Here is an 18,003-nt window from a genome sequence, read left to right on the forward strand (position 1 = left end):
ACCTTTTGAGGCAATTACTGCAATAAAAAACCACGTAACTGTCAATGAGACTTCTGCACCTCTGGGTGCAGAATACCTCAGGTATTTTGGCCCGCTCCTCATGAGCAAACTGCTCCAGTTGTCTCCAGGATTTCTCTGTTTGAAGGGTACCTTTTCCAGATGGCATGTTTCAGCTCCTTCCAAAGATGCTCAATAAGATTTAGGTTAGGGCTCATAGAAGGCCACTTTAGAATAGTCCAATGTTTTCCTTTTTTTTTTTTTTTTTTTTAAAGCTGTGTTTTGGGTCATTATCCTGTTGCAAGACCCATGACCTGCGACTGAGACCAAGCTTTCTGACACTGGGCAGCACATTTCTCTCTGGAATAACTTGATAGTCTTGAGATTTCATTGTACCCTGCACATATTCAAGACACCCTGTGCCAGATGCAGCAAAGCAGCCCCAGAACATAACAGAGCCTCCTCCATGTTTCACATTAGGGACAGTGTTCTTTCCTTGATATGCTTCATTTTTCTATCTATGAACATAGAGCTGATGTGCCTTGGCAAAAAAGTTCCATTTTTGTCTCATCTGTCCATAGGACATTCTCTCAGAAGCTTTGGGGCTTGTCAACAGGTAGTTTGGCAAATTCCAGTCTGGCCTTTTTATAATTTGTTTTCAACAATGGTGTCCTCCTTGGTCGTCTCCCATGAAGTCCACTTTGGCTCAAACAACGACGGATGGTGTGATCTGACAATGATGTTCCTTGAGCTTGAAGTTCACCTTTATTTCTTTAGAAGTTTTTCTGGGCTCTTTTGTTACCATTCGTATTTTCTGTCTCTTTGATTTGTCATTTTCCTCTTGTGGCATAATTAAAGTCACTAATACAAACAAAAACAGACCATGTCTAAATAAGTCAACAAAAGAAATAAATGGATCATGTCAAAATAAGTTAATAATAAATATAAATGTATCATGTCATAATTAAAGTCACTAGTACAAACAAATAACTCAGACCATGTCAAAATAAGAAACCAAAAGAAATGAAAGGGTCATGTCAAAATAAGAGTCATCAATACAAAAAATGTTTGTGCTAAAATTGGTTAGTTTCTCTCCTTTTTTCTTTTTTGGTGAACCAAAAAATTCTGATCTGTGACTGATCCGGTACATCACTAGTAAATTACTTTTTGACTTATTTTCTGGATTAAACATCTTCACTGTTTTTTAATATATATATATATATATATATATATATATATATATATATATATATATATATATATATATAATATTTCATATTCTAGTTCTGCTCTCAGTTCTCATTGTCTTTGAGTGCATGTCTAAACTGTTGACTGTTGGTGTACATCTCCTCACCTACCAGTGATGAGATGACACCTATCAGAGCCTGTATGCCTGCCTGAGTGCCGAAAATCAAGTTCTCCCCTCCCCAAGAACATCACTCTCTGCTAGCTGCCTTAGCACACGTTATGGATCATCTAATATGGCAGATTAATTTTCAGATGCCTGCTGCTCTGGGCCCGGCTGGGGTACAGAGCTATATTAAGACCGCCCCACACACACCTGAGCGGCTAGTGCAGCGGGATCGGTTATGACTCTGGGTGAAGGTGACCTGAGCTAGCGCCATCTGCTAGCACTGAAAGCGTTGTGTTTTCTGACCAGCTCTGCTAGCCCGGGCAGCTTCCTTGGCCTTGCCTGTGCTCTTTAGGCTCGAGTCTGTGTTTATCACTGTGGCGAATTCACTTAAAATTTACTCTGTGAATGCTAACGCAGGCTCTTTGCCTGACTGACAGGGCTAAATTAGCCAAATACTGATGTGGATGGCAGTGGCTTGAGGGTGACCCTGTGGTCTTGACCATCTGGCTATACAGATGGCTAATGGGGTGATGCTCATGTTCCTTAGAAAAGTTCACATTTCATTTTGTGTTTTTGTTTCTGGAAAGATTTTGAGAGAGTTTGCTATTTTTTTCATGTTGCTCATGCTAATGCTAAAGCTGGCCATCATGTTTTATTGAAGAAGGATTAAATGTTTAATTTGATGAAGCATGAACTGATGTTTGTGGGAAATACTTATTTATGTAGACCTAAATATGACTAATGCGTTTAAAGACACACATTTCTAAGTAAGTGAAAGATAAACTGATCTGTTAAAGGCCTGAAGATGAACCCTTTTTTGACATTTTAAGCAAAATGAGTTTTTTTTTTTTTGTTGTTTTGTACAATTTTAAATAAAGTTTAAAGAAATTTCAGTTTTTTAGGCTTTAACCAAGCTCCGAGACCTTATTTAGCTGGTCTTGGCTATGGCTTGTTCACGGTCATCATTAGCAAAAGCCAGGTGGTGAAAAATTCAGAGCTATGTAGTCTAGCATGTTCGGAGGATAAAACGGCTAACAGGCACCTGTGCTGACCAACGTTACATTGATGTGGGGAGGAAGCACAATCAACCCACGTCCTGAAAGACCAAGGCCAGATGTGCTCTCTCTGATTCTGGCTGCTGATGGCAGGCAGCAGACCCGGGCTCCAGCCAGCAATACTCAGGTAATAGTGGCAGCGCCTTAGGAGACTTTATAGTGTACGTTATGGAAAATGAGATCTATGCAAATTTTCTTTTTGCGTCCTGGTAAAATTGAATTGCAGTGCCTTACGTCCTTGTACATCCTGCCATGTGGATTGCAATGTCTATGCTGTCTAACCATATATACTGTGTAGCCCTAGTATAGAGGAGTATAGGGTCAGTGGCGGCTTTGTGGTTAGAGCACTGAGTTATTGGTTTTGAGCGTATTGGTTGAGCTGCCCTTGAACAAGGCCCTTAACCCTCTTGGCTTCCTGGGCAAAGCAGCGAAGCTCACTGGAGGCCAAATTCCATCGGTGTCCAACGCAAATTGTGAATGTATTGTCCCTGTGTTATGTCTCTGTCTATTGTTCGAAGACTGGCTATTGTAGGTGTCCGTTTTTAGCCAATTCATGGTCTGCGTGTATCACTCTCCCAACCTCAAAAACTGTTGTATTTATTGAAATAAGCAAAGCTGCCTTTTGATGGGCAGCGTATGTGCCATCAATGTGTGTCAGAGTACCCTCTGTAGATTATGGGCAGCGTGAGCTTACTGTGGAGTGACTAACCCTTGCCGGGCGCCTGTCCCTCACAGAGCCCAAGCGAGTGAGCCGGGGCGGTGGCCGTACACAAGCACTCCATCAAATATTTAACCCCCCTGCTTCTCCCGAAGCTGCGGGCTGACGGCTTCTCCGCCGGCACAAGGACGTAGCACGTGCTCGAGTGGCATTTGCTGTTGTCCACTTTCACGGCTGACTGACTTTCTCCCTGCCGGATTTCTCCAACGGTTCCTTGAGTCACATTCCTCTGGAGGTGAACCGGATGGAAACGCCTCCTTTTCCATGTTTCTGAATGAGTTAAGAGGACGCTGTAGTGAACTTGGTGCCGGGTTGTGCTTATGGCACGAGCGTTCAGCGCGTGGAGGGCCTGTTTTCGTTTTGCAAGAGCTCACTAATGATCAGCGAAAGCTTGTTTATGGAATGCTGCATCAGCAGTTCACAGTCGAGTTGGCGTGGCGTACGCACAGAGGCTGTATACAGGAAATAGACTTTAGACAGTGTTGCTGTTGGGAGCGTACATGATGCAGGTTTATGGTATAAGTAATAATTATGGGTGGTTTGGACTTCCTTCCTTTGAACCATGATCACTCATTGAGGGCTTTGGGTGCTTACATGGTTCTTAATCATTGAAAAAAAATTTTTTTTTAAATTTATTTTATATTTAAACCCAATTTTCTACCCAGTTTGACAGGCCGATTGCCCAGTCCCTGTTCATTTGAACGTCATCACTAGTAGGTAGGTAGAATGACCATTTCCCAGTCGCTCGGGAGGACATGCCAACTTTTGCAGGTGTCTTCTTAGCGGACATTCTGACTTTATGGGGAAAAGTATTGGGACACATCCCCTGGATCATTGAAGCCGAGTTCAAGCTGCATTCAGTGCCATTGCCACAGGTCAAATCAAGCCCCTAGCTATACAGTCAACCTTTCCACTCTGTAATAACGCAAGTCAGCTGGTGAGGTTTCTTCCCTCCTAGATATTCCACCATCTGCTGTGAGTGGTATTATTGAGAAGAGGAAGCGTTTAGGAACCTCAGCCATCAAGTTTCAGACTACGTATAGTTACAGAGCGAGGTTTGCAAGATGCTGTGCAGAAAAGAGACCAACGCTCTGCTGATTTAATAGCTGCAGAGCTCCAGACCTGCTGTTAGAGCTGCAATGGGGGGTTGGTATAACGTATAGGTGTCCTAATACTTTTGTCCATGTAGTTTCCCACTGTTGCACTCCAGTAAAGTTGCATTAGCAGCAAAAAAAAGCTGTGGTGGCATCCCATCTTCACCTGCCCAGCACTGATAGCTTTGTGTCTTAGTTAGCGGGTAGGAATTGCCAGTGACACTGGCGAATGTGTGTCACTTCTACGTAGTTCTGCTTATGACAGATGGTGACAGGTGAGTCATTAAGATGTTCCATTCAGCCGTTATCAAAGGAAGCATCTGGATAGTTGTTTTTTTCTCAGCTGTGTAAAGGTGAACTCTGTGACATGCTGTGGTTTTAATTTGCTTAACTGCATGTTGTCATTCAGTAATCATGGGTGTGGCCCAGGTTCCACTCCTAATGCAAACACTAGTCTAGGGATGGGACTGGCAGTGGAACAAACGTCTTTTAACGTGTCTCTCAATTCAGTACACACAGGCATTGACTGCCGTATTCAACCAACTGGAGCAAATTAAGTACTAATGTTAATACATTTAATACTTTAATAATATAAAAATAAACAGTCCCATAATCCCAATCTCTTTTCTAATAATGGGGTTACCAGCACTAGTCGAGTCTTGAGAATCTGCGGTGCTAGTCTGGGTCTGGTCTTCAGTGCAAGCTAGAGTCAAGTCTCCTGTCTCTGGGTACGAGCCTAAGTCTCTGAGTTGGCAAGTGCAGGTCAATTCTTGAGTCTCAGGGGTGCTCAGAGACTTGAAACTCAACCATGGATTCAAGACCTGAGTTGCAAGCCCAAGATGCAAAGCCTGGGGTGCAAGTGCAGGTTAGGCTTCCAGTCTTGGGGTGTGAGTCTTGCTCAGGTCTTGAGCCTTTGGGTGCAATCCATAGTTAAGTTTCCAGTCTCTGGGTTAGGAGTCCAGGTCGAGCGTCGACTCTCTAGACCACAGGCAGGGATGGGTCTTGAGTCCAGGTCAAGTCTCCAGTCTCTGGGTGCAAGCCAACATCTTGTGCCTCAACAGAAGCTGACAGGCAGCTTCAAGATGGCAGCCTTCAGCTTCATCAATTTTTTCTAAGTCCTCTATCTCCCGTACATCTCATACACTCATGCTTCCGACTGTCAGATGCTGCGGGAATGGAATTTGGCAAAGAAGTGATTGACACCTTCAGTATCAGTATCAGACCCTGAGGCTGCAGTGTTGCCTGATACAGCTGACCTTTGTGTGTTTGTACGTTGCGTTACTGTGCCGATATTGATCGTAGATTCTGGATTAATGTGACAAAACTCTCAAGACTTTGAGAAGAGTTTTCTCCGGTTTTCCACCCACTGCTGCTTTTATTCCTTTGCATATCATTAAAACTGGTAAACATCTGATCCTTACACCAGCTTACACCTGGATTCGTGCTGTGAGCACAGCATCGCTAGACTCGCCTGCAGTACTAAACCCATCTGTCTTGGGCATATCTTCTGCTGTGGGCTCACTCTTTGGCCTGAGACCAGCAAACTGCTTGCTCACTGTGATGTTCTTGTTTGCCGGTGTAGAGTGACTCAGCTGGCTCAGGCCAGACTGGAGGACGTTTGTTTTGAGCATACAGCCTTTCAACAGAACAGCTCTGTCTCTGTTTGAACACATTTAATAGGGTGTCCTGAATTTTGAAGAAGACTCTTCTTCAATCCACCAGAAACTGACGTTCTAATGGTAACAGTACAGATGGATGAAGATATTGGAATGACATCCATATCGGCAGATACTTATCGTTTGAAATTAACGTATGATAAAGTAAAACTTTTTGGAACAGCGTGGAATGGGTAGAACCGTGCAAACAAGAGTGAGAACATTCTGCAATTGTTGGATAGTTTGAATGCAGTAGTCTGGAGTCTAGAACAGTCATTTCAAGTAGAACATGAGAACCTAACATAACCTCTGTAGTTTGACCGCATTTGAGCTGTGTTTCCTCCAGATGTTTGTCTATTGTCACGCTGTTCCTAAGCTGGGCTGGGGGTCGAAGGAGCATCACACTTAACGCTCTCCCTACCAGTTAAGAAGACATTAACACCAAGAAGCTTTTGGAAAAACTGGGCCGTGTTCAGGGAATGCTCCCCCAGAGATCTTGTCAAGGTCTCGTGTTACAACATCAAGTCAGGGGTAGGAGGATCATTAGTGATAAGGCCCAGTATCTCGTCACGGCTGTTAAAGTAGGTCTTTCGCTCCGTCCACACATCCCCAGGGCAAACATGGTGAGCAGTCAGACATGTTGTAATGTGTTGCCATGGAGACACATGTGACGTGTTCAAAATCTGGGTCTTGAGTTTGGATGGTCTGCTGTGATTAGATTTTTTTGCCCCCTTCCCCCTCCAGGTCTTCTGCTTCGTTACACATGAAGACAAACGCAGATACGTGAGGAGAACCTCCGGTCAGTGAGCATTCAGATGTAGCAGCAGCCGTTATTGTTGGTTTCCGAAGAAGACCTGAAAAGGTTAAAGCCGTGTAGGCTGTCTTTAGTAAAGCCACCTAAAGGCCTCGCCCTTCAAAAACACCATTCAGAACGCTGTCCTGCTTTGGTCTTTGTAGTTAGGATTCATATAATGTCCTATTGTTGGACTCATAAAGGCATCCTTGGCTTTTCAGCTGAGCACTCAAGCCTTGATCTTTATCCTCTCCTCTCTTGTAGCTCTTCAGCTCTATCTGATGTCGTCATGGTTGGGCTTGTTTTGCCTGAAGAGGGTAGCGTTCGCTCTTAGACAAGGGGCGAATAAAATGACCTGCACCACATCAGGTTAATGTCGGGCTAATAGCCACTTTAGATATTTCCATTTGCAAACGTGGTTTCCACGTGGGATAAGTACCATGCGTCATTGTAAAATTCTGGAACTGCGTCCAATAAAACAGTAATATCAGATTTGTATGACGTCTCAATATGATCTTATTTCAAAGAGCTGTTTCCTGGAATTGTGCCATCTTTTCTATTTTCTCAGACTATGATCCATGAGTCAGTATTTCTACTCTGACTTAACCTGCACTTAGTGGTGTTTGTATTTGGACTAAGTCTGGCAATGATCTTATACTCTGGTTTGTACTGAGACTTTGAGGTTTTGATAGTGATTGCACTCAGACTTGTCTAGATGTCAGACTTCCAGATTTGTCCTGTACTCTGACTTGTCTCAGTCCTGGACTCTGACTTGTCTCGGTCTTGCCACCGGCCCTGTGCTCTTTGTGCTCTCTGGCCCGCCATTGGCCCTGTGCTCTCTGGGCCGCCACCTGCCTTGTGCTCTCTGTGCTCTCTGGCCCGCCACCGGCCCTGTGCTCTCTGGCTCGCCTCGGCACTTTTCCTGTACTCTGTCTTACTCTTGCTAGTATTTGTACTTGTCTTGATGTCCAGTGTATTTGTTCTCAGACTTGTCTTGTTGTCTTGGTCTTGATAGTATTTGTACTCTGGGTTTGCTTGGACGTTGCAATGTTTGTCCTCCGGCTTGTCTTAGACTTAGCAGTCTTTCCTTTTTAACTGTCATCAATGTGCATTGACACCATCAGCTCATAGCCAATTATTGTGTCTGTATGTGCGGATCAGTGAAATCCAGTATAGTAGTCCGTGTGCAGTCATTTGTTTAGGAGGCAGTGTGCATTTTCCCAGTGATGAAGCACACATTGGAAATAGCGGTGGAACCGGCTTGCTGGCACAGAGGCACTTAAAACCTAGACGCCATCAAATTTTAATGGATTTAATGAGTTTGTGTGCTTCCGGGTACAGCTTGGCTCTGGTGCAGCTGCCCTGATCTCTTAGCTCATTTATGAGTGTATCATTCCGAGGATCTAGTGACATTCGGGAAGATGACGTAGTGGGAACTTTAGAGTTCCTAACACGGGCATGACGCTGTTTTTGTTGTCACAACACAACTTTGCAGGATTTCTGGATCTTTGACCAAATATGCTCACTCCCCACAGGCTGGGGGGGAGCATGTGGATGCTCACATGATGATGTCACTTTCTGAAAATCAGTGCACCCCTGGAACCAGTGTGCACCCCTTCCCCAAAAATATACAGTACATACACCTTGAATGGTAGTGTAGCTAGAGAGGTCTCTGCAGTCGGTTCTGACCTTGCTATGTCTGCTGGAGGTAGTCCAAGCTCGAGCTAACTTACGCTGGCTACTGTGGAGTTCTGGACACAACCACTCTGGGCTTCAATCCGGGTTAAACCCTGAGGTGGGAGTGTGATGGTGGGGAGGAGTAGAATGTGGGTCACTGTGTGTGTGGCCAGAGCACAGTGCCTTTTGAGGTCAGTAGGAACGTTATCAACACTTCTGATTTCTGCAGAGCCAGATATTACTCGTACAATGAGCCCAACCAGCTTTAGTATGAATTTCTGGGTTAAACACTTCTTAATACAGCAGTGGACAGCTGTTACGATGACCTCACAAGGATGATGTGGCCTGTTTAACCCTGTCTTACCTAGCGTATCGCCAGGAATTCGTTCAGAGCCTTTTGCCTTGGTGCTCTTTTACTGATCGTGTCCCCCCCAAAATAGGGGATAAGGGTTTTGGCTCTTGGTTAACATGTTGGCCTGGGGCAAGGGTCTTGCCTGTCAATTAGGAACTATGGCCCCAGCTTGTGATTAGCATGTCAATTAGGAACTAGGGCCTTAGCTCATGGTTAGCATGTTAGGTCGAGACAAGGGCTTCAGCTTGTTTGGGGGTTGGCCAGTGACTCATGATTGCCACTTTAAGAACCTAGGCCTTAGCTTGTGGTCAGCATGTTCAGGCAAATCTAGGGCCATAGCTCATGCTCAACTTGTTAGTTTGAGGCTTGGGCCTTAGCTCCTCATTAGCAAGATAGGTCAGATTCAAGGTCTTGACTCATGGTCAGTGTGTTAGGTTAGGGCTAAGGCCTTAGCTTGTGGTTAGTGTGTGAGTTTGGGGATTGGGCCTTAGCTTGTGGTTGGCACTTTGTTGAAGAACTAGGACCTGAGCTTGTGATTAGCATGTCAATTAAGAGCTTGGACCTTAGCTCAGCGTTAGCATGTTAGGTTAGGGCTTGGGCTTCAGCTTGTGGTTAGTGTGTTTTAGTTAGGGGCTTGGTCCTTAACTCATGATTAGCACTTCATTTAAGAACTTCAGCCTTAACTTGTGGTCTACACTTGTGATCTTTGGCTTGTCGTTAGCATTTTTGGTCAAATCTAGGCCCATAGCTTGTTAGTTTGAAGCTTGGGCCTTAGCTCATCATTAGCAAGTTAGGTCAGAGCTAGGGCCTCAGCTTGTTGTTAGTGTGTCAGTTTGGGACTAGTTCATGTTTATCAAGGTTAAGATCTGGGGGCTTAGTTTGTTGTTAGCATGTTAGCTAAGAAATCTGGCCTTAGCCCTTGGTCAACATAATCATTTGGGGCTTTTACCATAGCTTGTGGTTAGTGCATCAGTTTGGGACTAGGCCTTTAGCTCATGATTGGCATGTTAATTAGCCTTAGCCTTAGCCTCAACCTATGGTCAACATATCGTTTGGGGTATGGGCCTTAGCTTGTGGTTAGCATGTCGGGGCAAGGCTAGAGCCTTAGTGGTTTGTACAATAGGTTGAGCCTAGACTTAGACTAGCTTGTGGCTAGTGTGTTAGTTTGGGGTTTGAGCCTTAGCTCTTAGTTAGCATGCTAGGTCAGAGCTAGGGCCTTAACTCATGGTTGGTGTGTCTTTGGTTTATCATGCAGCATTTTTGACCCCTGCAGTTAGAGAGACTGGTGCTTGTACACTCATTCACTTTCTCTCTCTCTCTCTCTCTCTCTTACACACACACTCTCTCACTAACGCTTAGATCAGAACTTAAGCCATTAAGATATTACAGCCCATGGTGTCATGAGCAAGATTATCCAGGTTCAGTTCTCATCATGAGTCATAACTAATGTTCTTTGTGGACGTTTCTTGCAGCTCCAAAGGAATGACCTTCAAGACCCTTCTCCTTGATTTAGCTTGTTTGTGTGTCAGAGATGCAGGGGTCTGTGTGAAGTACACATGAGGCTGTTCTCTCTGCCACAGTACTGCTCCATCCATCAGAGCCGTCCTACGCCGACCTGGAAGTTGTACTCGCCCAGCGTGACACGCTGCTCGGGCGTCTGCGGGTTATCTTGAGAGCACCTTGGATAATATTCTTCACATACACTGAGCACTTGGTCGTGTTACAAGAGCATGAAAACATGTGGCAGATCTTTGCAGCACTAAGGAACTGTTTGGACAAGATTAGTGTAGTAGTGTAGTACTTAATGCTTAAGCTTTGTAAAGTACCCACACAATAGTTGTACACACTGCCTTCAGTCCAGAGACCTGCTGACCATACACAGTTCCATTGATTGCTGACTGGCTTTGCACAGAAATGGGTAATAAATCTCTGTGTCCTGTGAACTACTCGCAGGTTCCGCCTCCATGCAGCACTGATTGCTTTGGGTTCAGTGGTCGCACCCTCTCTGCTGTCTATCCCTTTCTGAGATTAGGTGCCCATTATTGTTGCTATACCTATTTCAAAGCTGTCTGCTTGATTTGTCCTCTATTAAGAACCCCATCATTTTTGTTTGACCTACCACCGTGGACTATCCAGCCCTGGGGCTTCTCAGCTGTGAACGCACTGTGGCCTCTTTTCCATTGCAGGGCTGAAGGGTAACCTCTGCGGTAGTGAAGCTGGATGAGGCCCGTAGCCAAACTTATTAGAGCCAGTCTCTGTCCCCCCTCCTTTTTCTGTACTGGAAAAAGAGACAGGATCTTTCAGCACAAAGCTGAGGCACATATGGACCAATTGACCAACCTCCCACTGTACGCTAAGCTTTCCGTGCCAAAGTTCTTAATGCTTAGAACCGATCAACCTTTCAGTGGGAAAGAGGCCGATGATGTGTGTTGCTCGTACCGGTTCATGAAACTTTAATCATTTGTAAACAGAGGATGCTTCTTAGCCATCCTTCCAAATAGGTTACGTAACCGCTGAGACTGGAGACTTTGTGACAGGTCTGCTCGCTGAGCACCGCCGACTCTCATGTTTGTGTTGTCTTGAGGAGGGAAATGAGCTTCTGCCCTTGAGTCAGCTATTCAAACACGTCTTTGCTTGCTGGAACGTCATGTAGTGACCTTGCCTGGAGGCTGGAAGCATACTTTGAGTCATTCCCAAGGAATCCTACTAAGGAATGTTACCTTGAGAAGGTTGAATGCAGGTTCTGACTCTAAATGTTGGGCTCACGTCAAGAAGAACCATATCATGTTCCCGGATCTGGTCACAGGAGTCCTGTGCTCTCAGACTGAATGAAGACTTTTGTGTTCTCAGCACTTGAGACGATACCTAGATATTCCTGCTCAGTCATATGTTGGCCCTCCAGGACATCCTGGTCAGTGTGGTCCAGCATGAGGCTTCAGAAAAAAACAAAACAAAAAAAAAGTCACAAGGCCTTCAGTAGAGTTTGTTTCCAGATCACAGGCTGCTCACATGATGGCTTGTTTCAGAAGGCATAGTTTGGTTTAGGTGTGAGATCATTGCCCTATTTGCAGGTCACTGGTCTCATGAGGTATCGTAAGAGTGTCCCTCTTTCTTAGAGTGGTTGTCCCTTTTTTGGCGGTGCAGGGGCACAGCCTGCCATCTGCCTCTTCTAGTTGCAGGGCCTCCAGCCCAGTTTATTTCCAGATCACAGACTGATCACGTGATTGCTTGTTTCGGGACCTGAGATTATCGCACCCTCAGCAGGTCGCAGGTGTCACAGGAGTTGATAAAGTGATGGATGTTTTTTTTACACCTTAGGGATGGGGTTTTAGGACTGGCACTTCCACTGCATGGTCACTACACTACTCGACTTGACTAGCTTTACCTGGTTCGTTTTTCACTGCCTGGTAGCTGGCGACATTGCAAAACACCATTACTACGATTTATAGATTTGTAATGACATTATCTGAACAGGTTTCCAGATTTGAAATGGTTAATTTTATATGGTTATGTTTAAAGCAGTCATATTATGAGAGAAAGGAAGTTATATTGAATATATATATATATATATATATATATATATATATATATATATATATATGTGTGTATGTGTGTGTGTATATATATATATATATATATATATATATATATATATATATATATGTGTATGTGTGTGTATATATATATATATATATATATATATATATATATATATATATAAAGGTAAGGTAAAGGTGCACGTATTTGTCACTGTACAGTGTGCACTGTACAGCGAAATGTGTCCTCCGCATTTAACCCATCTGGTAGTGAACACACACTCACACACGCACATGTGTTAGGGGCAGTGAGTACACACACACACCCAGAGCGGTGGGCAGCCAACTCCAGCGCCCGGGGAGCAGAGATGGTAAAGGGCCTTGCTCAAGGACCCAACAGTGGCAGCTTGCCGATATATATATATATATATATATATATATATATATATATATATATATATAAATATAAATGTAATATAATGGATAAATAAATTGGTTTGGATAGCTAGCTACGTTCGCGTCAAGCTAGCTATTTGTTATTTTTTTTAGTCAGCTCTGTAAAAAATAGACACCTTTTGCTCGAATCAGACACAAGTAACACACATTCCCTTGTATGTCTCAGTTTTTAGATAATGCTTTATTTAAAGGCTGGCAGGGTGTGTTTATCATTGTAGCGTTAGCCAGTTAGCCTGCTAGCTTTCTCCTACATGTCCAGTCATGTAGGAGGAGAATAGGTCCTTTAAAAAAGAAAAATATTGAGTGTGGAAGCTACACAAAATGACAAGGGCAATGGCAACCTAAACAGCATACACACGGTTCCATACAGCACAACAATAGTGCTAGCTAATGTAGCTAGCTAGTCTGTAGACACAAAAACCGCATCAACAAAATGCTTCTGTACAACTTTAAAATAGCTAGCCAACTAGCTCAAAAGCCTAACGATTTGACTAATGGCTAGTTTGTGCTGGATGTCTATATTGCGTTACATAGAATGATTGTCTGGCCAGGCAGTGCTCTGCAGTGCTTACACGTCACGTCAATTTAGTCCCTGCTTGGCTAACTTGGAGCCACAAGCGAGCAGGTACTAAAATAGTCCCAGGGGTACCAAATTTGCCTAATGGAGTAGGTACCGAGTGTTAAACTGTTCTGAATCAGGCGAAAGTGGCTGGCTAGTATTAGCTTAGTAAGCAGGATAACAGAAACTCCACTTATAAACATTCAGATGAGAAAGACTCAGGCGACTCAAGACTAATGATTAAGCTGCTGCTGCTGTTAGAAAGACAGAATGACTTTATTCAGCTACAGCTCCATCGAGTATCAGACAGCCCAGAGCAGCTTAGAGACGTGGTTAAATATAGCTGTATATGGTATATATGTTACACCGCCCAAGCCTAGTAGGTACCATGCATTGAAAAAAAGCGCCATTTGATTTGTGGGACGTAGAAAAGGGTGTGGTTGACTCTTTACTGATGTATTTGACTGTGGTGGTGATGGTGTGTGTGTGGTCGATTGGTCTGAAGGATGATTACTCAGAGGATGAGTTGGAATTTGGCTTGAGTTCAGTCCTAGTTCGGCCTGCTGCCGTAAAATAAGCTTCACCATTACAGACACATGCACAGGTCCTCAATATAAGGGCAGAATCACTCCGCACTGTCGGTTTCAGTACCGTGCATTAAAAATGTACAAAAGGCCTTTTAACCTTGTTGACCTAGAAACGTTGCCTGATGCGTCTAACCCTCCCTCTCTTTCTCTCCCCAGCTCTGTCTCTGTGCTCAGACCCATGGTGGGGGAGGTAGCCGATGGAAGACACGGCCCTCAAGCAGCCCACCATGGTCTCCAGACTGCCCAAGTTCGGTTCTCGTGCCCCGGCTGCTGCCGGCCCCCTCCCCAACGGTTCTGCCCTGCCTGTGTCCTCTGCCGGGGGTAAAGGGGTACCTGTGGGAAAGCAGAATGGGGTAATTCGAGTTCCTCCTTCTCTCTCTGTGAAGTGGAAGAAGGGGAGGGATGATGGTGGAGAGAAGGTTCCAGATGCTGGTGAGGAGCCTCGCGTAGGGCTCCGCTCCCAACAGCAGCCACGCTCCGTACCAATGGTTAGAGAGATCGGAAAGCCCTCCGCTGCCCCAGTGAGTAAGGCTCGGCGTTCAATTCCCACTGCAGCTAGCACAAGTCCCAGGACTATCCCTCAGTCCACCAGGGCCAATCCACGCACTGCTGCCCCTAAAAACCCTTCCCCTAGTCTGTCGCTGTACAGCCGCAAGGCCGGCATGAACGAGGTTGGTTCGGGTCTCCCGAAACCTGGCTCCTCGTCCTCCCTATCACAGTCCAGCGACAGTCTCAAGTCTGTCTCCGTGGAGCATGTAGTGCGCTCGCAGAGCTTTAGCCAGTTAAAGAGCTCTACCACCCCTGCCAGTCCACCGCTGACCCGCTCTTTTTCCTTTAACCGAGCAGCAGAGTTGGCGAAGGAGCTACCCAGGCCGCTTGCGCAGTCCCCGCTGGCCAGGTCTCCAGTCACTCAGCCCTCTCTGATGTTGGCTGGTGAGAGAGCAGGTCCTTTTGGTGTAGCAAAACCTACAGTCTCAACAAACACTAGCTGCCCACTACCACCCACAGCCCTGAAGAAATCACTTCTGCCCAACTGCTCTAGCAGCAAGCAGGCAGCAATTAGCTACAAGCTAATGCGTCCGTCGCTCATCAAGCAGCCCCGCACAGCACTGCCAGGAAAGGTCCAAGTAAATGCTGGGTTGGTGCAGGGGGATGCCGAAGCTCAAGAAATGGTTCCACTAACATCTGACCAATCCAGCAACAATGAAAGTGCAGAAACCACTCCAGATGACCCCAAGGAAGCTGATTGCCTCCAGGTTCTGTCCCTTGAGGTCCCAGAGGACATGTCTTTGTCCTCCACATCCTCTTTGGAGCGCAATGACGTGAGCGAAGAGTACATGGACGACTTTGATGATCTAGGCAATGGGATCGGGATCCATCTATTACCTGTCCATGATGGAGGGAATGGCCAGTCTGGGCTCTGTGATGACGACGATGCTCTTGTCAGTCCGTGTCAGGAGGGGTCGTCGGTAACCAGTCTGCACAGCTTCCTGTCTGAGACTGTAGACTGGGCTGAGATGGGCCTCACAGGTATGTCTCTGGCTTTAATGTTTTTCTTTTTTTCTGCATTTATCAGAGTCAGGTCCTTGAGGGCCACTGCCCTGCAGAAATTAGTGCTGCCCCCTGGACTGTCTTACAGTCCAGATTTAACCTACAGTGGGTTCCAAAATTAGCTGCTAAGTTGAATTAGCTGTGTTCAATGTGTAAAATAGGATTCTAAAATCTGCAATGCAGTGCTAAGAAACTCCTGCAGTGACCTTCCAGGGCTGGTGGCTTTTCTTAACCCAGTGGATCCCCCAGACGGCCCAGACAGTCCAGTTTTTTGCTCCAGCTCAACTTGCAACACTGGGATAAAGCACAAATGTGGGCCATCTGGTGGTCCCTGAAGACCAGTTTGAGAACCAATGCTACCATAATGTTCATCAGAATGTCAGCTGTGATCCCATACAGTCAATCACTGTTTGATTACAAACAACAGAAAAAGGATTTGACTAGTCCGTTTGTCCTATGTAGGGAGCCGGGAAGGAGTCGACATCTCCCCACACTGTGTGACTCGGACGATGTCTGCGGGGGGTGATCTTCCACATGGCTCCTCGCTGGACCTCTCCCCCTCAGACAGCTCCGGCGGGACCTATATGTGGGACGAAGAGGTTCTAGAGCCGCTGGGAGGAGCCACACATGGTTGTGGGAGCTACGACTCTGACCTCAACAGCATGGTGAGTTGGCTTCCATAGACTGTGTGGAGGGCATGTGACTCGCTAACTTCCTTTTGACTAATTCACTCCCATTTGTCAAAAAGTACAAGTGTTGCAAAAGCTGTCACATGCTGTTGATTAGATGACAACGTCAATTCTTTTAACCACTGTTCTCCCAATTAACCCCAATCTGAAGTCCCTTTCAGAAATCCCAGTGAAGTTTATGAAGCCATTTTGCGGGAGACCAAGTACAATTCCCTAGAAATCTAATTTTTTAGCTGAAGTCTAAACAGAGGTCCATATGTTACCGGGAACTAAAGTGGCCTCTAGAGCTGGCAAAGTAGGCTACATCTGCAGTGCTGTAGCCTAACACAAATTGCCACAAAATGATTCCTGAGGGGAGTTCTTGGAGCGAAAAACGCTGTGGGAGTGTGTTTTGTACCTGATCCAGAAATGAAGGAGCTGTTTGTCATTCATGCTAACGATGTTGTGTCCTGTTTGATGGTACTTGTATGAGCATACATATGCACATACTGGTAAAACACCAGTACACAAGGGCTGTGTGCGACGCAAAACCCAGATATAAATGGCTCAAGTAAGCTACTGTTTCTCAACTGTGCTCCTGGAGGCCCCCTGCCCTGCAAATTTCAGTGGACTCCCTGCTTTAACACACCCCCTGATTAGTATACCCAGCTGATTAGTTCAGTCAGGTTTGTTGGGAGAAGCGAAAGCACTTCAGTGTGTGCAGGGCATGGTGCCTCCAGGACCAGGGTTGAGGAAACCCTGAGGTAACCTATCCTAGACGATTCCCCCTAAGAACCTGCAGCTGGAATTGTAAGGTAAGTGAGGGTCTTTATTAAATTAGTGGTAATAATAATGATGAAAATGCTTCCACTATTGTTATGCTTCCAGGAGCCCTATTTAGTCTAATTCCCTGCCACTATGACCAGAGTGTCGCAAGTTCAAATCCCAAGCCATGCAGCTTTGCCACCAGTGACCGAAATCTGAGAGAGCACAATTGTCCAAGCTCTTTCTGGGTGGGTAGATGGCACTCTCCCCCCTCATCACTCTGTTGGCTGGCACAGTTTGTTAGCTGGGGACACGGTTATTTCCAATTGATGTTTAAAAGAGGCAGTGTCTTTTTGTTTCCTTGAAGATTTGGGGAAAATTATTATAATTTCACTTTTAATGGGACTAAACTTTTAAATGCATTTCTATACCTGCGAAGCATTGTGCTATACCAAGTGGACGATCAAGTCAGTATGTCACTCTGTTGATTTCCATCCCTCTTTTGAGAGTGATGTTTTTACTGTGTAAACTCAGATAGGCTTACTTCACGCCTGTGTGTGAGTCAGTCAGCCCTTTTAAAGAGGCTTCAGGCACATGGTTGTGTGCTACAGGGAGGAAACTGGGAGTCATAAGTCAGGGGAGTTGCCACAGGCTCTTTTTATGTTCAGCCTTTAGCAGCACACAGTTACTGAAAGCGGTGGATCACTCCTGCGCTGTTAGAAATGAATAAACCAGGAAGCACTGGGTGGACAGGCCTCAGAATCCGATCAGGAGCTCCATTCAGCTGTAATGCAAATCCGTACTCCAGGCAGGGGAGGGTTTTCTGCTGAGCCATGGAGCTTCTGCTGCTGGAGCTGCGCCACCAGTCGTGCACTTTGAAAAGACGTCCATCTGTCAGCGTCCTCATTGGCTGTTGCCTGTGGTGATTCCCTCGTGCCCACCACAACAGCCAATCGGAGCGCTCGCTTCCTCACTGCATGCACGGTTCAGAAAGCTAAAGCTGTGGGATTAAATGAGGGAATGACGGTGCACTTATCGCTTCTCATGAGTCTAGAGCTCTGTTGTCATTACTAGTGTTATATACATATTCAGTGCATAACAGAAATCCAGGCTTCTTTGATGTTTATAGAGAGGAGGTGCTGTATATGCTGGATCATTTTAAATATATGTTTTGAAAGGGTCCGTG

The 18,003-nt window shown here is 45.5% G+C and overlaps 1 protein-coding gene across 2 annotated transcripts in view; it reads left to right on the top strand.

Annotated features, from left to right (window-relative positions):
- The window catches only part of ccser2b (coiled-coil serine-rich protein 2b), a 75,737-nt gene that overhangs the window by 7,831 nt on the left and 49,903 nt on the right, over nt 1-18,003 (top strand). For both annotated transcript variants that reach the window (XM_072666635.1, XM_072666636.1), the window contains exons 2-3: nt 13,990-15,363; nt 15,847-16,049. In XM_072666635.1, the coding sequence (XP_072522736.1) occupies nt 14,031-15,363; nt 15,847-16,049 (1,536 nt within the window). In that variant the 5' untranslated portion in view covers nt 13,990-14,030. The remainder of the gene's footprint in view (nt 1-13,989; nt 15,364-15,846; nt 16,050-18,003) is intronic.

This window comes from Salminus brasiliensis, chromosome 22 (assembly GCF_030463535.1).
Source record: "Salminus brasiliensis chromosome 22, fSalBra1.hap2, whole genome shotgun sequence".
Taxonomy (NCBI): Eukaryota; Metazoa; Chordata; class Actinopteri; order Characiformes; family Bryconidae; genus Salminus; species Salminus brasiliensis.